This window comes from Lynx rufus, unplaced genomic scaffold, assembly GCF_022079265.1.
Source record: "Lynx rufus isolate CCGP_SWC_20201006 ecotype Redwood Valley unplaced genomic scaffold, mLynRuf1.p SCAF_23, whole genome shotgun sequence".
In the NCBI taxonomy this organism is placed as follows: Eukaryota; Metazoa; Chordata; class Mammalia; order Carnivora; family Felidae; genus Lynx; species Lynx rufus.
In genome coordinates this window covers 12,333,949-12,359,239 of record NW_025814838.1, presented here as the reverse complement: position 1 = coordinate 12,359,239, position 25,291 = coordinate 12,333,949, and the positions used below count along the sequence as shown (strand labels likewise).

The 25,291-nt window shown below is 55.0% G+C and overlaps 1 protein-coding gene across 1 annotated transcript in view; it reads right to left on the bottom strand.

Moving 5' to 3' along the window:
* Positions 1–25,291, bottom strand: part of MYH11 (myosin heavy chain 11) — a 126,774-nt gene that overhangs the window by 10,674 nt on the left and 90,809 nt on the right. Inside the window, exons 15-36 of the mRNA XM_047087306.1 lie at positions 24,493–24,607; positions 21,897–22,090; positions 20,461–20,582; positions 20,283–20,352; positions 19,957–20,117; positions 18,264–18,372; positions 15,193–15,324; positions 14,894–15,100; positions 13,885–14,022; positions 12,677–12,800; positions 12,153–12,324; positions 10,405–10,617; positions 8,750–8,894; positions 6,166–6,372; positions 4,653–4,757; positions 4,412–4,564; positions 3,937–4,185; positions 1,964–2,176; positions 1,439–1,651; positions 1,038–1,199; positions 519–647; positions 113–201 (exon numbers count right to left, since the gene is read on the bottom strand). Coding sequence (XP_046943262.1) covers positions 113–201; positions 519–647; positions 1,038–1,199; positions 1,439–1,651; positions 1,964–2,176; positions 3,937–4,185; positions 4,412–4,564; positions 4,653–4,757; positions 6,166–6,372; positions 8,750–8,894; positions 10,405–10,617; positions 12,153–12,324; positions 12,677–12,800; positions 13,885–14,022; positions 14,894–15,100; positions 15,193–15,324; positions 18,264–18,372; positions 19,957–20,117; positions 20,283–20,352; positions 20,461–20,582; positions 21,897–22,090; positions 24,493–24,607 — 3,422 coding nt within the window. The remainder of the gene's footprint in view (positions 1–112; positions 202–518; positions 648–1,037; positions 1,200–1,438; positions 1,652–1,963; positions 2,177–3,936; positions 4,186–4,411; positions 4,565–4,652; positions 4,758–6,165; positions 6,373–8,749; positions 8,895–10,404; positions 10,618–12,152; positions 12,325–12,676; positions 12,801–13,884; positions 14,023–14,893; positions 15,101–15,192; positions 15,325–18,263; positions 18,373–19,956; positions 20,118–20,282; positions 20,353–20,460; positions 20,583–21,896; positions 22,091–24,492; positions 24,608–25,291) is intronic.

The following is a 25,291-nucleotide window of genomic DNA, read 5'->3' as shown; positions in this document are numbered from 1 at the left end:
ACCCTTGTGAGAAGCTTGGCTGCACACTGTCATTTTCAGGAGTCTCTTCCATGAGCTGCCTCTCTGTCCTCATCTGAGCCTGGGACCCCCTTCTCCCGCTGCGGCCCCCTACCTTCCTGAGACGCTGCTGGTCAGCTCCTCTGCCAGTTCCTCCTTCTCCAAGTCGGCCTGTTTGCGAGCCCTCTCAGCCGCGGCCAGATCCTGGACAGCACGGGGGAGGGGAGGGGAGGGGGGAAACCGCTGATCTGCCAGGCAAGGGCTGAACCCCAGCGAGAAGCCACCTGCTCCAGACCCCAGCAGTTTCTACGGCCACGGCCACCCTGGAAAGCAGCTGAGCCGCCTCTGAGCTCAGGGGAGGCCCTGCATGTCCCGGACAGGAGAAAATCCCACGTCTGCCCCTGTCGTCACTCCAGGGGCCCGCCCCTGTGGAGTGCTGGACGAGGGAAAGAGGTGCGTGGGTGCCACGGGCTCCGGCCACAGTACCCCCCCGGCCAAGGCCCACATCGAGAAGGCTCTACCTCCTGTAGCTGCATGAGGTCGGCTTCTAAGCTCTTGGCTTTCTTCTCATTCTCTTTGGCGGTGGCAAAGATCTCATCTCTGGAGGCACGGGCATCTTCCAGCTCTCTCTGGAAGTCCTTCATCTGGGCCTGCGTGAGTCAACAGGTGGGACAAGCCAAGAGGTCCTAACTCACCATCTTTCCACGCCAGCCCCGAGGAAGTTCAGATCAACCACAAAGAGGTCCCTGTGGCCCACCCACCCCACCTCACGGGGCCAGGTTGCTGTTGGGGGGCACCGTTCCGGAGGGGCTCAGCAGACCTAAATAAACATGGCCATGTGGTCTGAGGGCCTTGGACAAAGGCCTGGTGATTGTGCCTTACCCAGGGTGGGAAACAGCCCCCCGAGGCTGAACCCCAGTGGAAAACCCCAGCTGAATATTCAGGCACCCGTGACAGGCCTGCGTCCTGCGGCTGTTGGCCCAGCTTCCCCTCCAGTGGGGAGCCACCCCCTCCCTCGGCCCGTGCCCCGCATCCCCCACCTGTAGTTTCCGCAGCTGCTTGATGGCTTCTTCCCGGCCCTTGATGGCCGAGTCGGCCTGCAGCTCCAGGTCCTTCAGGTCCCCTTCCAGCTTCTTCTTGGCCGCCGTTGCCAGGGCACGTTGCTTTCTCTCGTCTTCCAGTTCTGTCTCATACTCGTGCAGCTGAGCGAGGGGGGAAGGGGGGCGCTGCTGGGCCTGGCTGTCCCTCAGAGGCCCTACCCCCACCGCGCCCAGCATTTGGAGAGCTCCCAGGGGCAGGGAGGGGGGGGGCACAGCCCCCCCCCCCCGCCCCCCCCAGGGGGGGTCTGCTCGTCTCCAGGTTGCAGGCCACTGAGAGAACCAAGTCTCCTTGGGTCCGGGCCACGCCGCCTCCCCGCCCCACATCCCCCCACCCGGACTACCTGCCTCTGGAGCTGCCGCCTCTTCTCTTCGTTCTGTTCATCCCGAGCCTGGAGGTCCCGCTCAAACTGGCCCTTGAGGGCCTGCATGTTGACCTCGAGCCGCAGCTTGGCGTCCTCCGTGGCCTGCAGCTCGTCCTCCAGCTCCTCCAGCTGGGTCTTCATCTCCTCCATCTGGGTCTCCAGGGCCCGCTTGGACTTCTCCAGCTCGTGGACCTTTCGCGGGAGGGGAGTCTTCATGAAGACGCTCAGGCAACCCGCGGGGACGGGCAGCTCTGTGAGGTCACACAGATGGCTTTTGCCCCCCCGCGGGATGCAGGGCCAAGAGTCAAGGCCAGAGTCTTCCTTGGGGACCCCCCCCCCAAGTGCTATTTCCAACCAGTCCCCGTCTGCGTGACGGCCTTCAGTCCTGATGGTCCTGTCCCGTGGAAGAGGCTCAGGGTGCCCGCGTCCCGCCCCGTGGGTAATGCATAGTGGGGAGGGGGCTGGTGACCTGTGGACAGGCACAGACAGGGAGGAGCCACTTACGTTCTTGCCCACGTCATCCTTGGAGCTGACCAGGCCCTCCATCTCGGCCTTGAGCATTTTGTTGGCTCTCTCGAGGTCCTCTTTGGCTTCCAGGGCCTCTTCGAGGGCTCGCGCCAGCGACAAGGCCTTGGTTTCCTTTTCCCTGGCTTCTGCCTCGGCTCTGTCCCTTTCGTCCGCGTATTTGGAAGAGATGCTCTTCTCCTCGGCTAACAACTACAACACAACGGAAGCCCAGCCCCGGAGGTGAAGTTCGACTTCCCCCTTTTTTTTTTTTTAAAATAACTTTATTCATTTTGAGAGACAGAGAAAGCATAAGCAGGGAGGGGCAGAGAGAGGGAGGGAGAGAGGCAGAGAGAGAATCTGAAGCAGGCTGCGCACCGTCAGCTCAGAGCCCGACGTGGGGCTCGAACCCACAAACCTAGAGATCATGACCTGAGCCAAAACCAAGAGTGACGCTCAGCCGCTTAGCCCAATGAGCCACCCAGGCTCCCTTTCAATTGCAAATAAGCGCAAGCAGCCTCCTGCCTGAATTTCTTCAGAGGCGGTGGAAGTCATTAAGGCATCTATGCAAATAGTTAATAAAGAGCTTCCTTCTGACTTCCAGTAGGTGGACCTCACTCACAGCCAGCACCTGCTGAGTCTTTGTGCTTTGAAATCACTAATGCTGCCCGTGCTGGTTCGAACATACTACTAGTGAGGTCACAGTGACATTTAATCCTGCCAGAGGCCACTAATTCTTTTTATCACGGCCACTCATCTCCAGCCCTCAAAAGCACTCTCTGAGCCAGAGTAGGGAAAGGGTGAGCGTGGGGACAGAGCGGCACATACTTAGCTCTGTGCTTGGAGAGGCAGTTCAAGGAACACTCCAGGCCGACGTTAATGTCATCCGCACAGACAGGGGCATAAGCGTATACACTGACACATCCAAAAACCAGGCTTTGAGAAGTGAGCGAAGGCAGGTAAGTAATAGGGGCCCCCAAAACAGCAGTCAGCACAAAAGCCTACGTGATGTGTGACAGGGAAATAAAAGAAGCGACCCCAGGCCCTCAAGCCAGTAATGGGGCAGCATAGTGGAAGCAGTGAAGACAGGCTGGCCGCCTGAGATGGAGAAGGACAGAGCCAGGGTGACGCCCGGAAGCCTGCTCCTCTGAGCCCAGGCGGGGAGGGGCAGTGAGCCCCCACACCCCTGGCATTGGCCTCCCAAAACAATCCCCAGATTGATTTCGAGGATCATCCCAAGTCACTTGCACACCCAATCAGCTTTGCTAAATCTGAGTAGCGTATTAAAAGTTGGCATTTTTTAAGGGTTTGAGCCACATGGGTGTATTATGCATTTACCAGAACTCCAGTGAGTGGATACTTGAGATTTGTGCATTTGCATGTATACACAAGAAGCAAAATTTTCTGTTAAAGAAGAACTCCAGTTAAGACACAGAGTGCTGAAGTATAGAGGGGGAAATCTGTCATTTGCTTTGAAATGCATCCAATGACAGAGACAGTTCATCCGAATTTGGTAAAACATTAATGATCCAATCCACGTGGTGGGTATACAGGTGTTCACGCTTCGGTGCTTCAGCTTGGCTGTGTGCGTGAAATTCTTCATCGTGAAATGTTGGGGGAAGTGGTATCGAAAGGTGGAGCATTAAATTATGTGGAGTATTCAGGAGGCACTCGATAAATACTTGTTGAGTGAAGTGAAATAAATTTCCTTCCTTCTCAGGGCTAGAAACTAAGGCATCCCTGGGGTCGCAGGTGGCCCTGGTGGTGGGGATATCTGGAAGTCACGTCCAAGAGCCAGTGCTCTCCTCGCTCTGACCTAGGAGCCCCGATGCTTCATGGTCACCCAAGGCAAGCTAGCTTTCCTTGGGAGGATGGGTGGGAGACACATACATGGCAGCCACACCAGCTGCTTCAAAGACCCTCCAGCCCCAGCCCGTGTCCGTGAACAGAGCCGACGGCCCTCCAGCCCCTACCTGATCAAACTTCTTCTGCTTCTTTTCCAGGTTGGACACCAGTTGCCGCTGGTTGTCCAAATCGACGACCAGGTCGTCCAGCTCCTGCTGAAGCCTGTTCTTGGTCTTTTCCAGTTTGTCATAAGCAGCTGCCTTCTCTTCGTACTGCTGGGTGAGGCCTTCGATTTCCTTCTGGAACCGCTTCTTGCCCTCTTCCAAGGCCTCCACGGTGCTGGCGAAGTCCTGTAGCTTCTTCTTCGAATCGGAGAGCTAAAATGACAGTGTCCGGGTTGGGGTAAAAGGAGGGCCAATGAGCGAGTCCCATCCCTGACTGCACCCTGAGAAGAGACCACCTTCTCCTCCTGGAGGAAATTCAACAGCAGGGGGAGCCAGTGAGCCAAACAAAATGGCGCCAACGCTCAACCACAGCCTCTCCGAGCTCCTGAGCTACCCTTCAAGGCTTACACCTAGAAAGGCAAGGACACACGGCCAGCACCTGGATGTTCAGAGTTGAGATGTGGCGCTCCAGGTTCTGCTTGGCGTCTATCTCCTCGTCCAGCTGGTCCTGCAGGCTGTTCCTCTCGTCCTCCAGCTGGCGCAACTTGGTGGACACATTGAGTTTCTGCCGGGTTTCTTCTTGGAGCAGCTCCTACGAGATGCCATGTGGAAGTCTCAGGGAGCCACCCCCAGGAAGTCCACACCCCAGCTCCCTCTGAATCACGTGGCAGAATACCCACCTGGGTGTCCTGGAGCTGGGACCCAAGGGATGCCACATCCTTGGCCAGTTTTATGGCCTTCCCCTCAGCCTCGTTGAGCATCCCTGTGACACTCTCCACTTCATTCTGAGGGTGCCAAGAGACTGTGGTTAGAGCCCTCTAGAACAGGATCCTTATTAAGTAAGAGAAGATCTCTCGACTCACATGATAGGCCTCGTTGTATTCACTGATTAGGAAATAGCCATGGGCTATGGGGCCTGATCATGGTAACCCCATGACCCCAAGGGAAGTGTAGCACCTATAAGTTGGGAGGCCTGGCTCTAAGAACCTCTTTGAGCCCCAGACTGTATTGGCTTGTTCCTGATCCTACTAAATGGACCCTGAATCCTTGCCAAGGTTGGCAAAAATGAAGCAGCAGGTTAGAGAGTCTAGACAACTCGCCTGCTCCCTGAAGTTGGAGGGGGGATGCAGATGGCACCTTTACTTCCAAGGGCCCTGTTCCCACCACCCTCTTCCTCGCCTCTACTCTTTGCCCTTTCATTGACCTTCATGCCCCAACCAGAGATGCAGACACTAAAGGTAAGAAGCCCTCTACTGAGGTATCAGTCAACCGTCCATCCTCTCCCCCTTACGAGGAGAACGTAAATAATCTTGACTCTACGTCTCCAGGACACTGCCTGTGTTACGGTAGCAGAACCCCTGCTCTCAACGGCATGTGGAAAGAAATCCTACTTAATGCTCCCCCTGCCCCCTGGTCCCAGGCTGTAAGCACACTGACTTATCAAAAGTCTGCCTGGATCCCATGAATGGACGTCAGGCCAAGTGTCTAAATCAAAGCTAACTAAGACCAAAGACCCAGAGACCTTGTCACTGCTCAGGTCAAAACCCATCAATGACGACTTGTCGCACGGAATAAAGATGAATGTACACAGAATAGGGCCTCGAAGGCCCTGTGTCATCTGGCCACAACCTACCTCCCTCGTCCCATCTTGTACCATGTTTCCCCTGCCAGCTCAGCTTTCTGGCGTCACTCATGTGGTCTCTTCTGATTTCCCACTAACCACTGGGCCCTTGCACACGCTGTCCCCTCTGCCTGGTAGACTTCTACTTATCTCAGATGATACCTCCTCCTTCAGGAAGCCTTTCCCGACTCCTCCTCCCGCCGGCCAGACCCCGCCCCCCCAACCCCCGCCCCAGTTACGTACAGTGTCATTTTACACTCACTCATGGAATTATAAACGCCTTTCCCTCCACTAGGTCAGAGTTCTATGGGGGCAGGGAATGTGTCTTTCTTGCTGATGTATCTCAGGGTCAAACATGGTGCATGGTCTACAGCAAATACTCATACACTTGCTGAAGGAGCAGAAGAAGGCCTTTCAAGAGTGAATTGAGGAGGGAGAAGCCCTCCTCTCCTCGAGGGACCTTACAAGAGGGAACCAACTTGCTCTGCAGCCAAAGACTTCAGTTAGCCGGGGAGAGCTTCGTCCCCCTCCAGGGATGGCTCTAAGGGCCGCTGGCCGTGCAGGCCGCTCACCTGCAGCTTGTGGACCTTGTCATTGAGCTCAGCCCGGGCCCGCTCCCCATCGCTGCACTTGGACTGCAGTTCCTGGAGCTGCACCTCCAGCTTCTTCTTCTTGTGCTCCACCTCCTGCTTCGCCTGGTTCAGGACCCGCAGCTCCCCGGCCAGGTCTGCGTTCTCCTTCTCCAGCGTCTGCTTGTTCTTGTCTAGGTTGGCCTTGGCCTGGCCAGGGAAGCACAGGGCAGGGAAGGCATTACAGCTGTGGCCAGGAAAGCAGGTTAAGAACCTAACTCTGTCACTGGTGGATCTTCCTCCTTCCCTTCCCCTCCGGTCAGGGAGGTGCAGGGACCCGTGCTTGTCCCCTCTGGGGAGAAACACAGCAGCGTGGGGGACACACGGTCACGGTGAGACATTTTGCATTCTGTTCTGCTAAAGCTCAAAGGTTGCAAACCAGCATTCCACAAGCTACATCCAACCTGTCGTCATGTCCCGATAGACCTATTCTTTGTTGCCAACATTTAATAAAGAAAAAAGAAAACTGCATTCCAGCGTCATTTTTAAAAAACGTAGTGTTGTGGGGCGCCTGGGTGGGTCAGTCGGTTAAGCTTCCGACTCTTGGTTTCTTTCGGCTAAGATGCTGATCTCGTGGTTAGGGAGTTCGAGCCCCACATCCGGCTCCGCGCTGACAGCTCAGAGCCTGCTGGGGATTCTCACTCTCTGTCTCTCTCGAAATAAATTTAAAAATGTTTAAAAATAAAAAATCTAGTGTTCTCCATCATGACGGGTGGTGGTTACACAAATGCATACGTTTGTCGAAATTAGTTGAACTATACAGTTAAAACTGATGAGTCTTACTGCACAGACCTCAATAGTTCTGATTTTCAAAAAACAAACTAGGGGCGTCTGGATGGCTCAGTCACTTAAGTGTCCAATTCTAGATTTCGGCTCGGGTCACGATCTCACATTTCAGGGGACTGAGCCCCGCCTTGGGCTCTGGGCTAATAGCACGGAGCCTGCTAGGGATGCTCTCTCTGCCCCTTCCTATCTCTATCTCTCCATCTCTAAACAAACAAAAAAACCCAAGCTAAACACAAACATCCTCAGTGGGGAAGAAGTGAGAGCTTTTCCCCTAAGATCAGGAACAAGAAGGGTCTCACCCTCACCACATTTACTCAGCATAGCACCGTAAGAGAAAATGTATGTTGTGTAGTGACAATTAGCAAATCTTATTTGTCCAAAGAAGTGACACAGTGTTCAACGTTAGTATTCAGCTCCGACTTAACGAGTCCTTTTACTCACCTGGAAGGTGCAGGGGGGCTCAGTCTTGCCCTGCACTTTTCAGACACTGGGCCTAAGACCCCCCTGTAGGAGGGTGGAAGACGGGGCCCGGACATCTGCATTTTAACAAAGGCCCCAGATGAAATGAAATGAACTCGTGTCTGGAAAGCATTGGAACAGTATCAGGCACATGGTCAGTGCTACCTAAGGGACTGTTGCCACTGTTCTCTTGTACAGGAAAATTGGAGATTCTTCTAGAAGAGGCGGAAAGGTGTTCAGTAAACCCCCTCAGGGAAGAAGAGTGACCTTGGCTGGCGAGAGAAACAAACCCAAACTGCCCACAATTTTTAGGTAATGCTGTGCCCATTTAGTCTAGCTGGGGGGGGGGGGATATCTAGAAAGGGCAGGGATTGGGGGAGCCATAGTGCTAAGGGGGATACAATCCGGATGTCGCAAGCTAAACAGCTCACCCCTGGGAAGGAAACACAAGGAAATTCTCCCAAGGGAGAAGAAGTTTTGGGTGTGAAGCATTCAGACTCGGGCTACTTAACTGCCTCGAATCCCACACACCCCAGAGAGCCAAGCACGAGGGAAAAGAACGACTAGATCCAGTCATTCTCAAACTCTGCCGGAGAGCTAACTGTTTTCCTCCAACCTGCAGGGAAATTAAGACGGAAAGAATGTTCTCCATCTTAAGCGACCCAGAAGTTGTTCTCAACTGTGGCTAAGCGGAGGGCAGGGTGTTGTAGACCCTGCCCTGGAGTGGGCAAGAGGTAGGCAGGCAGCTGCACTGCCTGGGTTCAAATCATGGCTTTGTCACTAGCTGTGTGACCTTGGGTAAGTCTCCTCACCTCTAGACACTCTTTTTTTTTTAATGTTTATTTTTGAGAGAGAAAGAGCATGAGTGGAGGAGGGGCAGAGAGAGAGGGAGACACAGAATCCGAAGCAGGCTCCGGGCTCCGAGCTGTCAGCACAGAGCCTGACGTGGGGCTTGAACCCACGAACCATGAAATCACGACCTGAGCTAAAGTTGGATGCTCAACCGACTGAGCCACCCAGGCGCCCCCGCCTCTAGACACTCTTGACCTCAGTTCCTTCGTGTGTAAAATGGGCTCAAGAGTACCTACGTCATAGGTGGATATGAGGATTAACGGATACGTGCACGGCGCGCCCTGAATAAATGCTGGCTGCCACCACTGTCATGAGGCTCTTGTGTGGTGTAGGATTCGTCTCAGCACACACCCTGATACGTGGTTATGTGAAGCTGTCGGCATGATGCTGTCTCACACGCGCGCACACACACACACGAATCACCACTTACCCTCTTGAACTGCTCCAACTGCTCAGTGAGTTCCTCCACTGCCTGCGTGTGCTTCTGTCTCATCTCCTGGACCTGCGCCTCGTGGGACCGGGTCTCCTCATCCAGGGCCTTCTTCAGCACCGTCACCTCTTGTTCCCTCTTGGCCCTGGGCAGGAAGAACACGGTGGATGGCAGTCGGCCGGAAACGGGTTCACCTCCGACAGTGCCGTGCAAAGCAACAAGAGATCTCCGGGGACCCAGAGCTGAAGTCCCCATCATCAGCCCTCCCTGGCTGTGTGACCTCGGCTGAGTCCCCTAACCTCTCTGGACCGGGCATTTCCTCAGCGGCAAAGTAAAGAGCATGTCACCTGCCCAGAAACTCTCAAGGCCAGCACAAAAATACACCAAAGGCCAATACACTCTCAAGGCCAGCAAATAAATACACAGAATACTCAAAATCGTGTTGAAACAACATCTGTGAATTACAAAATGTTCCTCAAATAATGTTAGCTCTTACTTATTGAGCTTACTTATTATATGCCAGGCCTTGACCTAAGTTCTTTTTTTTTTTTTTAATGTTTATTTATTTATTTTTTAATGTTTATTTTTGAGAGAGACAGGAAGCACAAGGGGGCGGGGGACAGAGAGAGAGGGAGACAGAGAATCCGAAGCAGGCTCCAGGCTCCAAGCTGTCAGCACAGAGCCCGACACGGGGCTGGAACTCACAAACGGCAAGATCATGACCTGAGTGGAAGTTGGACCTCAACCGACTAAGCCACCTGGGTGCCCTGACCTAAGTTCTTTATAGACATCATCTCGTATAATCTTCAGAGTGACCCTTAGAGGGAGATACATTAATTTTTCCAGTTTACAGAGGAGAAATCTAAGGCCAAGAGATTCTTAGCCCATGTTGGTACATCCGCTGTGTCATAGAGCCAGAATCTGAACCCAAATGATTTGGCTTTGAGCTCGTGCATTTGAAGACTACACCAAGGGCTTTTCTGTGTCATTGGCCAGGTGGGAAGGGGGCAGAAAACTGCTGGCTTCTAGGCCCAGGTGACAGGTGTGGCACAAAACCTGAAGTGCGGGACATCAACCTCAGAGTTAGCACAGCACCTGATAAAGGATGCACTCAAAATCCATTTGCATGTTTGTTGAATGAATAAGTGACCTACTTTCATTGAACTTAGCATTCATTATCCAACAAGTGATCTGTTTCTGTTCTGGGTTTTTCGGTTTCTTTGTTTTGGGGTGTTTTTGTTGTTGTTGTTGCTGGTGTCTGTTAGCCCGTAGCAAATCTTAAGGACAAACCCAACAAATGTTATTTTAAAAATGTATCACAGGGGTGCCTGGGTGGCTCAGTTGGTTGAGCTTCGGACTCTTGATTTTGGCTCAGGTCATGATCTCCCAGCTCGTGAGTACGAGACCTGCATCGAGCTCCACACTCACAGTGCAGAGCCTGCTTGGGATTCCCTCTCTCTCTCTCTCTCTCTCTCTCTGCGCCCCTCCCCTGCTCTCGCACTCTCTCTCACAATAAATAAACAAAAAAACCTGAGGCGGTAACCGTAGGGCCCAAGGAACCCTGTCATTCGGGATCCGCTCTGGGTTTGCCCCTTTTCCACCAGCCACCTGACGCACGCGGCGGGGCGGGGGCGGCTCTGCGGCCGGTCTCCCACCTGAGCTCCTGCTGGGTGGCCGTGCTGTCCAGCGTGTCCTCCAGCTCCGTCTTGAGCGCCTCCAACTCCTCCCCCAGGTCCCGCTTCTGCTTCTCGGCCTTGTTTCTCGCGGCCCGTTCTGAGTCCAAGTCCTCCTGCAGGTCTGAGATGTGACTCTCCAGCTCCCGGATCTTCTTGAGAGCGTTGTTCTTCTGAGCGATTTCATCGTCCAGCCTGCCGGCGACAGACCAGCATGGTGAAGGCCCTGGGGTCTCTGGCCCCCGAGATCTCACGGCGTGGCCAAAAATTGTTTCCAGGGACCAGATAACCCTGTTCCTTGGATATCAAAAGCATGTTCCCCCCCATGTCCCCGAGACACGGTGGACCCCTTCCTGCTAGGTTGGACTGCGTGCACATTGGGACTCGTCTGAGGTCCACAAACAGTGGTGAGTGAGTGTGTGTGTGTGTGTGTGCAGAGCATGGCCCCAGACTAGCAAGGCACCTAGTACACAGCAGGTGCTTAACAGATGCTTTGTAAACATCGGACAATTATTTCTCCCTAGCAACTACTCGTTTTCCTTTCTCCTCTTTGCTCTACCAGTGGCTGAGTGCCTGCTCCATGCGAAGCACGTGACCAGGTATTGCTCGGGGAGGTATTTAAACCAGGGCCCCCAGTGTGGGGGAGGCAGCAACCGTGGGTCAAGGTGGGACGGGAGAAGCCTCGTCCAAGTGGCCGGGAGCACGTGAGGACTTTCATGGAAGGCAGCTCCCTCCTGACGCACGGTGGAGCCGGGCTCTTGTTTTGCCGTGGTGGATGGAAAGGGAAAAGCGTGAAGAGAGGGCACAGAGACAAGACTGCACAGGGCAGGGGGAGGTGAGATGGTAGTGAGCTTGGGAATGGGGAGCAGTTAAGAGAGAAAGCTAGATGGTCGGCTGGGTCCGGCTGTACGTGGCGGTGGGGGGACGGGGGGCGGGGCCTGTGAGCACCAGGCTAAGGAAGCCGGCCTTCCCTGCACAAGCCAGCATGGGTCTACGCCCCAGGTGATGTTTGCGGTTCATCGCCCTCGCGCCCCCCCCAGCCCACGCTGGAAAAGATAGACCTGGCCAGGGGATCAGTGAGAAAGTTCTGGGGCTTTCACCCCAGCCCCGCCTCCGCAAGACTGTGTGACAATCACGCGTTCCTTCACGTCACCAAGCACGGCTTCCTGCTCAGTGACGTGGAGATCACAGCAGCGTACCGGCCAGGTGTGAAAGAACATACCGTCTGGAAAGAGCCCGGCACGCAGCGAACAGGAAACCAACCCTTAGCTGGGGCTGCAAGATTCCCAGTATGAGGCATGAACCCAGCCAGGAGCTGGGAGAAGGGCAAACAGGGAATGGGGTCGCCACCGCTTCCAAAGGACTGGCGGGATCTGGGGGCTGCTGCAGCCCGGGGGCGGGTGGAGAGCGGTGGGCAAAAGTCGGGGGAGACGGGCATTCACGGCAAGGGCCCTACGAGGGAGGGGCAGGAGTGGTGGGCAACTGCAGATGAGAGAGGCCTGGAGGTCTGAGGGGCAGACGCGGCGGGAGCAGGGGACACACAGAGACAGGATGGGCTTGGCGGGGACAGAAGAAAGTCAGTGGCACCGTTGTGGAAGTACAAGCAGGGCAGGGGAGGCACCCGGGAGGACGGAGGCCTGCCTGGAGGAGGAGGAAGACGGGGCCCACTGTGGGCCCCCGGGACACATGAACACAAGACGTCAGGATGCACCCCCCGCAGGCCAGGCTACCTGCTCAGGGCGGCCTGCAGCTCCTCCTCCTTCTTGGCCAGCTGCATCTTGAGCTCCGCGATCTGTGCCTGCAGGTCCGCTATCTGCTCGTGGAAGTCACTGGCCTCGCCCTCGAGCTTCCTCTTAAGCTTCTCCAGCTCCTGCCGGCTCTTCTCCTCCTTCTTCAGCCGCACTGTGACAAAGCCAGGGGCCCCCTCAGGAGGCGGCAGCTACCAGAAAGGCGCCCGGAGGACAAGCCTTTCTGCTCGGGCAGTTCGCACGCACGCACACACACACACACACACGCACGCACGCACGCTCGCACGCACCCGGCCCTACAGGTAACCGTCACGGCCCAGACTGCTATCTTGTAGCAAGAAAGTCAGTGCTGATGAAAACCCCTTGACGATTACTGGCGTATTGGCCGCGGGAGCCTGGGGAGGGTTGTACCTCTCCTGAAACAACGTGCCACACTCAGATCTGCTCTCTGATCTTCCCAGCTGTACCACGTCCATTTGAAACCCTGTTGGGGGTGGCTGGGTTACCTTCCAGTTCTGAAATCATAGATTCGTGCTTGTTTTTTAGCTTGGTAAGGTTCTTGGCCTTTTCCTCCTCTTCTGCAAGATTTGTGGTTAAGTCACTAATCCTCTCTTCGAGGAGTTTTCGCTCCTTTTTGGGAAAAGAAAGAGAAATATCGGTGGCTTTTTTTGTTTCTCTTCTGCAAGACGGGCCTTTCACTTTTAGTAATTTCCAGATCAACAGTTGGCAGGGAACCCCCCATGAATACCAAGTGCCACGTCGAGGTTTAAAACGATAAAGAGAAGTTCCTTAACAGTAATTCCCTATAACCCAGTCACTTCTCATCTCGTGGGACCTCTGCCCCTCCTACTTCATGTTCGGGGCAGGCGTGCCCTCTTCCCTTATGAGCACATGTCAGCTGTTCTCTGCCACAGGGACTCTGCACACATAGGACTATCTGTTGAGCTGTTCCTCCACTCCCCTTCCAGCCACTCTTCATTTGTCAGGTTCCCACTTCGATGCCGCTTCCTCCAGGAAGCCTTCCCTGAATGCCTGGTTTCCATCCCTCAGTGCTGTATTTTTACAATATGATGAACCTCCTTCAGAAGCCTGACTGTGATGGTCATTAATGGTTAGGTGTATGATTATCTATTTTCTGCCTCACTAGAGTATGAGCCCTGCCAGGGCAGCGCCCTCCTTCACCATATAGGCCCTGCGCCCAAAACAGGGCCTGGCTCATGGCAGGTGGCCAGCTGACATCTAGCTCAAGGAACTAAAGGGAGCCCAAACTCGGTGGGGCTGGGGAGTGGTTATTGCCCAAGGGGGCCTGCGCCCTGCAGTGTACATGGGGACTTTTGGGCACTGCAAGTCCCCATCCCGGAAAGCCCTCAGTCCCAGACGAAGCAGGACAGCCGGTCACCCTATTAGGGACTGGAAGCAGTCCACGAGAATGAGGGAGAGGCTCCCAAGAGTCAGGCACACGTGGCTGCCTTTGCACACCCAGGGGGGCTCCACTGGCATGGAGTTTCTGAGACCCGGTGCTGGTGGGACCACCGGGAACCCCGTCCATGGCCCGCCGGTATCTGGACGGCAGTCAGGAGGCCGTCTCCCGCTGCTGAAGCCAGAGCCCTCTGCGTGGCCTCCGGCGTCTCGTATTTGGCCCGAAGGGGCAAGTATCCGGAGCCCTCGGCCCCGCGGAGCCGGCCGTGTTACCGCAGACGCTGGCCCCACTCACTTTGGACAGCTTGTTGTTCTGATCATCCATGACCAGAATATCGTCCTCCAGTTTCTTGATCTTGGCCTCGGCCGTGACCTTCTCGAGCTGTAACTTCTGCCTCGCAGCTTCCTCCTCCTCCAGCTGCTCCTCCAGGTCCTTGGTGGGGGAAGGGGAAAAAAAATCACAGCCTCTCGCTCACCCTAGAGTCCCTTCCTCAGAGCTCTGGGGACTGACCCACCCAGAGGCTGGGCCTCCTCGCCCCTGTGCTCTGCGGTCTCCTTTTACTGGAAATACAAGTTTTGCGAAACCACTTGGCTTCACGGGGCCTCAGTTTTCCCCGTCCGTCAAACGGGAACAGTAGATACCATGGCCGTTTCAAACTGTGTCCACAAATTCTTTGGTCCTCTCCCCTTCAGCGTGGGCCGGACTTAGCAAAGCGGTTCCAACAGACAAAATCGGGAAGAAGCCGCGGAGTGTAACGCCCGACATTAGGCTCTACGAGGCACCGTGCTCTCCTCTCCTCTTCCCTCTCCGGATCCACCCCTCCTTGCAGGGGAGCCAGCCGCTCTGCAGTGAGGACCCTCCGGCAGCCCCGGGGAGCAGCCCCCAGGTGAGGGACGGAAGCCTCCTGCCTCGTGGATGGAGGCGGGGGGGTTCTCCAGCCCTGGGCTCCCGTCCCAAGTGCAGCCTCATGACAGACCCTAAGCCAGAACCTCCCGGCCGGGCCGCTCGCAGACCCCTGACCCTGTGACACAACGGCTGCTAAGTTCTGGGGGGCTTCCTCCCGCAGCGATGGCTAACTGATGCACCTGCCCCTCACGTGGGGTTGCGCCTGAGAAGGTTTTCATGGGCGGAGTGCTGGGCGGAAGAGAGTGGGGGGGCCTGCCTTCAAGTCCCCACCCTGGCCGTGTGTCCTGGGGCAGACGGCCATTCCTCTCCAACCCCCGGTCCCCACGCCCGGCCAACGGGGACACGCAGGACCCTGCGATGAGGGCCAAGCGATTCGGACACCCCCGCGGGGCCTTACCAGCATCTGCTGGGCCATCTTCTTCTTCTCGGCCTGCAGCTGTTGGCCCCGGTCTTCCTCCTCCTCCAGGCGGGCCTCCATCTCGTGCAGGATCTCCTCCAGCTCCTGCTTCTTAGCCGCCAGGCGCACCCGCATCTCCTCGGCCTCGGCGTACAGCTCCGTCTCGGCCTGCAGCTGCTCCTGGAGCAGGCTCTTCTCCTCGGCCAGCTGCCCGCGGGGAGAAGGCAGGCGGCGGCTGAGCCCCGCGGGGGCGCGGCCGGCCGGCCGCCCCGCAGCCCCAGCCGCGCCCGGCCCGCTACCTGCGTGTGCCTCTGCTCCAGCTCCTTGAGCTCGCTCTCCGCCTTCTTCTGCAGCTCCTTGGTCTTCTGCAGCTCGTCCTCCTTGGCCTGCATCTCCTCCTCCTGCCGCGTCACCTGCAGCAGCGGCTTCACCTGCGCGCACGCGGGCACGCGTGAGCTGCGCTCAGCACACGAGGGACGGGCTCCCGTCGCGACCGAGATCGCGCTCCGCCACCAGGGGCGGGCGTACCCCGGCCCGCACCCCCCGGGGGGGGGGACCCCGGGAACTCCCGGGGACCCCGCCGACACCTAGCGCACAGAGGTCGGGGACGCCGCCGCATGTTCTAGAACGCACGGGGACGGCCTCCAGAACACAAGACGGTCCATCCCCGGACACCCACGGCACCGAGGCTGGGAAACCGTCAACTAGGGCAACCGAGAAAGGCGCCGAGCGTCAAGGAAGAAGTCTCCCCTTCTCCCATGCAGTCCCTGCCCAGAGAGCGTTACTGCGGACAAACCAACATGTTTCCTTCCGAGGGGAAAACGAGAAAAAAGAAAAAAAATCTCCCACATCCTACCTCCCCATCAAGGTCGTTACGGGCGTTATCGGCACTTCCCGCCAGCCTTTTACCAAATACACCCGAGATCATGCTGCCCGATTTTATATGCTGCTTCCATTACTTTGAACTGTAAGGTGGTTATTATTATTATTATTATTATTACCCCATGCCGTTCTATCATCTTGACAACTTTCTTTTCTGATAGCTGTCATTTTTGTCGAACAGAAGTGGTGAGGGGCGCCTGGGTAGCTTAGTCAGTTAAGGGTGCAACTCTTGATATGGCCTCAGGTCATGATCTCACGGTTTGTGGTTTCGAGCCCCACGTTGGGCTCTGCACTGACAGTGTGGAGCCAGCTTGGGATTCTGTGTCTCCCTCCCTTTCTGCCGCTCCCTTGCTCATGTGCACTCACTTTTTCTCCCTCAAAAATACATAAGTAAACATTAAAAAAAAAAAGTGGGAGGGCGCCTGGGTGGCTCAGTCCGTTGAGCATCCGACTTTGGCTCAGGTCACGATCTCACGGTTGGTGAGTTTAAGCCCTGCATTGGGCTCTGTGCTGATGGCTCAGAGCCTGGAGCCTGCTTGGGATTCTGTGTCTCCCTCTCTCTCTGCCCCTCCCCCATGGGAGCTCTGTCTCTCTCTCTCTCTCTCTCAAAAATAAACATTAAAGAAAAAAAGTGGTGAGAGGGGACATCCTTGTATCATTCCTGACCTTAGGGGAAAGCTCTCAGGTTTTCTCCATCAAGTATGATGTTCACAGAGGGTTTTTCATATAAGGCCTTCATTATATTGAGGTATGTTCCCTCCAACCCTACTTTGTCGAGGGTTTTTAGACAGCCATCATTTTTAAGAGTTAAAAATATTCTATTAAATTAATGAGTCTGCTGGGGCTGGACACTGGCATTTTGCTATTTTAAAGTTTTTTTTTTTTAATTTTTTTTTCAACGTTTATTTATTTTTTTTGGGACAGAGAGAGACAGAGCATGAACGGGGGAGGGGCAGAGAGAGAGGGAGACACAGAATCGGAAACAGGCTCCAGGCTCCGAGCCATCAGCCCAGAGCCCGACGCGGGGCTCGAACTCACGCACCGCGAGATCGTGACCTGGCTGAAGTCGGACGCTTAACCGACTGCGCCACCCAGGCGCCCCAAAATAAATAAATTTTAAAAAGAAACTTTAGGGGCGCCTGGGTGGCGCAGTCGGTTAAGCATCCGACTTCAGCCAGGTCACGATCTCGCGGTCCGTGAGTTCGAGCCCCGCGTCGGGCTCTGGGCTGATGGCTCGGAGCCTGGAACCTGCTTTGGATTCTGTGTCTCCCTCTCTCTCTGCCCCTCCCCCGTTCATGCTCTGTCTCTCTCTGTCCCAAAAATAAATAAACGTTGAAAAAAAAAATTAAAATTTATTTATTTTGAGAGAGACAGAGACAGCATGAGTGGGGGAGGGGCAGAGAGAGAGACAGAGAGAGAGAGAGAGAGAGACAGAGAGAATCCCAAGCAGGCCCTGCACTCTCAGCACAGAGCCTGATGTGGGACTTGAACCCACAAAACTGTGAGATTATGACATGGGCTGAAAGCAAGAATAGGACGCTTAACCAACAGCGCCACCCGGGTGCCCTGACATTTTGCTATTTTAATAAGGCCATAACAAATACCCTGAATTTCTGGTTTTCTTTATTTCAGATGGCTTCCTTAGGACAGTGGTTCAGAAGTCAGGTCAATGAAGATGAACCTTTCCAAGAAGAAGCTTCCCCTTCCTGTTCTTCCCTAGGCTGACTCCTGACTCCTTGTGTTCAAGCCCTCACCTGGCCCCAGGGAATCCCCTGTTGTGTAGACTCCGGCTCCTTCCCTCCACTTATCCCATTTCACCTTTAGGTATTTATTTCCGTGTTCATCTGCTCCCTGTCTGCTTGCCCACTCAACTAGAACATTCATGAGACCAGAGCCCATGATGTCTCTTCCCCCCGCGGTACCCCCAACACCTCGCACATGCCTGGAACACAACGGGAGCTCGAAAAATATTGCTCGACAAAAAAGCTTTGTGCCAATTTTCTCACTCAAGGGCACGTAAGAGGAGGCGGTGTCTGTCACAGACTGCCTGTCACCACTTGGCACAACAGTTTGTGACAGCTAGTGACCCGGCAAGAACAAGTTTTGTCCCCAGAGGAGCACACAGTGGATACCCCAACGACCTGGAAGGATCTCCAGGGGAGGGTGCTTTGTGAAAAAGCCAGTCCGCACGATGACATACCGGAGGGCTCCATTTATGTAACGTTCTAAAAATGGCCACATCACGGTAACGGAAAACGGATGAGCGGTGACGGGACAATGGCGGGGAAGTGGGTGTGGCCATAAATGAGCCACGCGAGGGGGTCCCTGCGGTGATGGAAATGCTCTGGATCACAGCCAAGGTCATTCAAGGTCAACAGCCCCGCTTCGGGAGCATCTGGAGGGGACAGCCCGGGCTGAGCGTCCCCAGAGCGGGGGGTGGGGGTGGGGTGGGGGGGGTGGGGGTGGGGGTAGGGAGCGGAGCACTCACTTTGGTGAAGAGCCTCCACCACTGCCAATTCCTCAGCTTGAGGTAGGCCGCGCAGTTCCTCTGAATCACCTTCATGGCTGTCAGCTGTTGCTGCCGCTTGGCGAAGGCCCTGGGGAGACCGAAGGGGACGTCGTGAGGAGCCCTGGGGGGCCCGGCACCCACCTCCCCGTGTTGTCCACGGGGTCCTGTCCCGCAGCATCCTGAAAGCAAGACGCATCTGCTGGGCATGTGGTTTTGTGACTCGTGTGGGGACATCCCCCCATTCTCTCCGGCTCAGGTTCTTTATATAGATATATATATTCTTTATATATGTATATGTTTTCATTTTTGAGAGAGTCTGAGTGGGCAAGGGGCAGAGAGAGAGGGGCAGAGAGGATCAAAGTAGGCTCTGCACTAACAGCAGAGAGCCTGATGCGGGGCTCGAACCCACGAACAGCGAGGTCATGACCTGAGCCCAAGTCGGATGCTCAACCGACTGAGCCGCCCAGGCGCCCCTCTCCCACTCAGATTCTTCAGGAAGCTCCGAGCATCAGCACACGCACGTTTTCTGGGCACAGACCATTTAACTAATCTGGAGGCCAGAGCCCTGCTCCTTCATGGGCCAGGAAAACCCCAGCTCACAAAGTAGCCTGGACTCGGGACGGTGGTCCAAACTACACCAAGGAAGGCCATTCCTACACATCTCCAACCGTCCCATGTCTTCCCCAAAGCTGAGTGTCTGACAGACCTCTTCTCTCCTTCGGGTGCATTTTAGAAATCTCAAATGTGACACCGAACCAGCGCTCTTCCCGTTTAAGGGCTGCTGGGTCTGCGAAACCACAGCACAGAGAGCTCCTTCCTCTTTCCCCTGCTCGGCCGCCATCTTGAAACACGGGTGAACTCTCTATTTAGTGAGGCTGGGAGGAGCGGCATCAGAGAATTTAGTTATGAAATTTAACAACAGAGGTCTGTCCCTGGACTGCAAGCTCCCCACTTCTGGCCTTGCCTGTCTTGGGTCCCCTTGCAATGAAGCAGCCCAACACTGTCAGGGCTCTGCCGATAAGAGCGTGGTCCGTACCTCGTGGTAACACACGCCCTGGATAGAGAGCCAGTCTCCCAGCCCTGTTGTCCTCCTCTTTGGGATGGGAGTTTCCTTGAGGAACCTCAGCCCTCACACAGACCCCAGGCTTCACAATCGTCCAAGACTCTGCCTTATGAACCCCTTTCGGACATGGGGCTACGGATGCAGCTCGACACTCTTTCCTCAGATTCTTTACCACATTCTCACACTTCTCACACGATAACCAGGCCCTGCTCTCAGCCCTCTTCATGCCATACTTCATGGACTCCTCACTGACAACCCCATGGGGCAGGTGGGAGTATCCTCATTCTCCAGTGGAGAGACCTGAGCCTCAGAGAGAGAGAGAGAGAGAGTAACTTGTCCAAGGTTCACCAGCAAGTAAGTGGGGAGCCATGTCTAAAACTCCAAGGCCACGATCTTACCCCCTTCCCGGCCTGCCCTTGAAACTAGTGCGTGTCTCTAAAGCCACACCATTTCTGTCTCTGCCACCAAAAGCAGCCAGTCAGTCACGGATGCCTCGGAAACTACACCGTCTCGTAGAAGCAAGGAAGCAGGACACGAGGCCCGAGAGCCTCTGGGAGCGTGCGCATCTGGGCTGTTTGCCAGGAGGCGATACGGCATGGGGGTCCTTACTTTCTGGCCAGGTAGCCGCGACACATGGCCTGGAAAGCCATGATGACGTCGGTGATCTTCAAGTCTCGTTCCTCTTCCAGATGGGCCAGGACCCCCGTTCGGAAGAAGATTTTGCTCTGCCCGATTCTGTACAAGTTGGGGTCGAGTTCCAGGGCTTTGATCTGGAGGAGGAAAGGGGGACAGGTGTTCCCATTCTCGGCTGGGACACGGGGCCTACGTGAGGCACGTTAAGGAGGGTCCCGCCCCCCACGAGCTCCTGGCGACGCCACCAGGGGCCGGGAGGTTTGCCGTCGGACTTCTGGGGAGGGGCTGGGGGCAGGGCTCACCATGAGAATGCAGGCCTGCTTCCCGTCCATGAAGCCTTTGGGAATGGCGTTGGCAGCCAGGATCTCGTAGCTGGAGACACAGGGTGGGTGTCACTGACCCAACGCCTCCCCTCCCCCCGGCCTGGCTCACATGGCCCCTGCACCCCCACCCCACCCCGTGCCTGCCCGGCGGGCTCACCGCTGGCGAAACTCCTGGAAGACGATCCTGTTGGGGAAGCCCTGACGGCAGATGCGGATGCCTTCCAACACCCCGTTGCACCGCAGCTGCTCCAGCACCAGAAAGGCGTCCAGCTTGCCCGACTGCGAGGGCAGAGAGGCCAGTGGACCCCTGGGGCCGGGACTCCGGGAGCAGCAAGCCCCGAATCTCAGGCCTGGGGTCCCACCTCATCAGGCCCACAAGAGGTCTCTCTGGTTCTTGGTGACACCAGCATCATGTGGCTGGACACTGCGGCTTCCTCCTCGTCACCTCTCCTTCCTCAGTTCTACAGCAGCGACCTCCCAAAGAACTCCCAATAGAACCGCTTCTCTCCACTGCCATCCGCTCACCCCCAGAGCACCCCACCTGCTTCCCACTGTTGTCTTGCCTCCCCCCTGCAACCTCTCACACCCCTTCTCTAACGTCAGTCGGATCATGACATACCCCTGCTTTCAAAAGCCCCAGTGGCATCCTCTGGAAGGAAGGCCAAGCTCGGGGCAACCCACAAGGACCAGCCCCTCCCAAGTGATTCAGCCCTGTCTCTCCCCAATCCCGGCCTCACACCATCACACGTCAGCATGAAACAACGACCTACCTAGTGTTTCCCTACCTAGACCCTTCATTTCTCGACTCACATCTTTGCTTCTGCTGGTCCCTCTACCTAGGATGCCTGCCCCACCTCACCAAGGGGATCCCTCCTCCTTCCGGAGGCAGGTTTCTCCAAGCCCTGAGGCTGGAGTGGAAGCCCAGCTACACGTTGTTCTCATAATTTACCATGTTACACTGTGATAGCAGCTCATTTGTCTCTCTCTCCCACTGGATCTCCCATAACATCAGCACCACTGGCACCTGGGGCTGGACTGGTCTCTGCTTTTCCATCCGTGAGGGCCGCCCGGTGCACCACAGGGTGTTTAACAGCATCCCTCCCTGGCTTCTATGCACTGGATGCAAACAGCAGCTCCCTCCCAGTTATGACAACCAACAGTGTCTTCAGACATGGCCAAACGTCCCCTGGGGGGCACGACCGCCCCAGCCGAGCACCCCTGCACTAGATCATGATGCGAACCTGCAGGCAGGGACTGCAGTTCATCCAGCACCATATCCCCAGCATCTGACACAGGGGCAGCTCAGTAAATATTGACTGGAATAACGAACGCGTGAGGGACCTGATGCCCTGGTCAGCAACTCCAGGGCTGAAAGCCCCTTCTGTTCCCTTGCTTTCCTTTGTCTCCAGGATGCGGAACGGGTACCAAATTCAGACAACCTGCCTCCCATGTCAGACGGAGCCCTTGGGGTATGGAGGGAAGCTTTCCTCCTGCCCCTTTACCTGGGTCTGCTTCTCCCTTTCCCAAAGCCGCCGGACGCTAGCCCCAGGGAGGACCTTCTGACCACCCAAGGAGCCGGGCAGGGGGCCTCACCCTCTTCTCGTGGTTGGGGATGATGCAGCGCACAAAGTTGGGTGTGGTGTTGCGCAACGTGGTCATCAGCTTCCCCAGCTGCTCTTTGTACAGCTGCCCCACCGTGCGGAACATGCCCTTCTTGGTCTTGGAGGCGCTGGGCAGCGAGCTCTCGGTCATCTTGGCCATCTGGTCCAGGCCCACAATGCGGTCCACTGTGGGGCACATTAATGTTGGTGTCAGCCTCCTCTGGCCCACCCAGGAGCCCTCAACCCCCCACAACAGGCCAGAAGACCAGAGTGTGGAGACCCCAAGTCCTCTGCTCCCTCCTGGGGAGCACCACCCCCTTCTTTCCTTTGCTGGCCAACACCTTTCCTCTGGCAATAGGTAAAGGGAGGTGTGCAGAGGATTGCTTTCTGTGTATTGTCTATTTGGGAAATCCTGAAAGCCCCTGAGAGCCCAAATTCTCTCTGATGTTGTCACAGAGACCCGGGAATAAATCCTGCTCATGCCACGGCCTTGGCCTGGTGTCATTTTGTGTCTCAGTTTCTCCTTCTACAAAATGGGGGTAGTAACAGCATCTACTTTACAGGGCAGGAGTAAGTGAATAAGGCATGGAGAGCATTTACCCCTCCTGCCTGCCTTCAGTCCTTCATCTACCAACAAATGTTTTTTGAGAGCCTATTATGTGCCAGCCCCCGTGGATATAGCCATGAACAAAGACCCTGTGTCTCTACACACACACACCCCAGCCCATACTCTACACATATTCTAATGGAAAGAGAAGGATAAATGTTATGTATACAAGTAATATTCTAAGTGGTGAGGCATGCTTAGAAAGATAAAGCAGCATATAGGGGGAAAGAGAGTGGTGGGAGTGATCTCTCTGATAAGTTATTTGAGCAAAGGCCTGAGAGAGGTGAGTGAGTGATCCGGTAAATATCCATAAAAATAGTATTCTGGGCAGAAGATGTAGTAAGTATTCCAAGGTAGGAATCTGGCACATTTACAAACGCTCAACAAAGAATATGTGGTGGTGTTATTGCAACCACCAAAAGGTTCTTTTTCTTTCAGAAGGAGAGACTTCACCAGCCCAGTGGGTCCCGCGCATGCCAAGCTCAAACCACTGGCATTGCTATGAATTTCCCTTAAAGCACTGCTCTTTCTGCACCCCATGAATTTTGCTAAATTGTGCTTTCATTTTTATTTAGTTCAAAGCATTTTTAAATGTCTCTTGATAAATAACACACAACAAGAAATTTCTTCTCTGAGTCACCTGTTACTTAGAAGTGTCTTGTCTAATCTCCATGGATACGGGGATTTTCCAGCTACCTTTCTCTTACTGATTTCTGGTTTGAGTCTATGGCGGTCTAAGAGCAGACACTGTATGCTTTCTATTCTTTCAGATTCATTAAGGTGTGTTTTATGGCCCCGAATGTGGTCTATCTTGGTGGCCATTCCATGTAAGCTTGAGAAGAATGTGTATTCGTCCGTTGTTGGATGAAGCCGTCTATAGAAGACAGTTATATTCAGTTGGTTGATGGTGATTCAGTTCAACTCCACTGGCATTAAGATGCCCCATTTCTGTTCCTTGTACTCAGGTAATCAAGTCTTGTCTCCTGCAAGACTTTGGGCTCCTTGAGAGAAGGACCTTGCTGGGTTGGTCAGGAATCCCAGGGGGAGATGCCATTACCCCATCCCAGGGCCTGGTACATGGTGAGCATTCAGGAGACATTTGGCACAGCAGACCCCCATGTGCAGAATTCTCTACCACACCAAAATCAAGGGTGGCCGGTCCTATAAGCCCAACACCCACAGGCTCTGTGCCAAGGACAGAATTTGCTGTGGGCACCAAGGTCGAGGAACAAAAGCAGAAAAGCCCACTGCCCCTAACAGTCATCACAGCAGCTGGCATGTACTAAGCCTTTCCTATGGGTGTGGCAGGTGCTCAGCCCTTCACATGGATTATCTCTTCACTGGTTCTCAGAGGCAACCGAAGTATGGTGCCCAGAGCATCAGCAGTAGAACCTAGGAATGTGTTAGAAATGCAAATTCCCAGGCCCCACCTAGACTTGCTGAGTCAGAACCTCCCGGGGTACGGCCCAGCAGTCTGAGTTTTGACACGTTGCCCTGGCGGTCCTAATACATGCTCAAGCTTGAGCCTCTGGTCTAATTCTACCCTCACAATAATCCTAGGAGAGCTGGGAACTATTGTCATCTTCCCGGTTTTACTAAAGAGGACACTAAAGCTTAGTGATGTCAAGAGACTTGTCCAAGATCACACAGCTAGTGCAGGGCAGAGACAAGACTGTCTTTGTGGCTCCAGATGGGAACTCTCCATGACCCCTGCACTACCGTTTCCTCTATTACAGCCTGTGCCTTGATTTAAGACCTTCCCCCTGGGGTCCAGGTGTGGGATTGAGGGGTCAGGGGTCACCACTCAGGAAGTGGCTCAATGTGTCAACAAGTCATCCCCGACACCCGCCCACACTGCCCTCTCCCCACCCCACACAGGCCCACCCATCCTGGGAGGAGGCGTGGGAACAGGCCAGGGGTAACTGCAAGGAGGTAGAGGACTTGGCATCCAGTCCTCCAGCGCCAGTAGGCAGGGCCTCACCGTCCTTCCACAGGTCGGCCACAAACTTGTCTGAGGAGGCATTGAGGAGGGAAGTCACGTTGTCATTCAGCGGGTCCATGTTCTTGGTCAGCCAGGCACTGGCATTGTAGTCCACCTGCCAAGGATCCCACCACTGGTCAGGTGTTTCTGCTTTAGTTACAAACTAAGGGCAGGGCCCACGGCCTCCTGTTTCCCTCCCGGATCCTCCCAGGTCAGAGCGGAAATGGCATTAGAGCCGCCATGATGGGAATCCGCAAACACCAATGAAGAGACTGATAGATCAGTATGTTAAAGGGCCCTGCGCATGGTGGGGCATCAGCCAACAGTAGCCATTGCGGAGCTATCCTTGCCTTCTCTTAGCAAGTTTCTGGCAGCCTCCTTTCTGCAGAGCCCGGAAGGATGGCTGTGACCTCCTAAAGGTGTAGGGCTTTGGGGGATGGCAAACACTCTCCCTCACACCCAAAGATCTTCTCTCATGTGGAGAAGACCGGGCAACAATTAAATTACGTTTGAGGATCTCATTTCCCATCTGTGACGAATGTAGTTTGGGTAACTTGGAGATTCTGATATACGGATATAAAGCAAAAGGATACATAGAGCTTTTTAAATTCCTAACTTCAACACTGACAGTGGCCAAACTCTTAATGCTATTATTGTGACTATGAAATGGAAAGAACTTGTAAAATAACTCTGGTGGGTTATTACGGGATGTGGGTTATGATGATGATAGCCAGGCCTGATGGGAGAGGGAACTAAAAAATATCACTTGGAAAGTAGGGAAAAGAAAAGTGTTACTCTA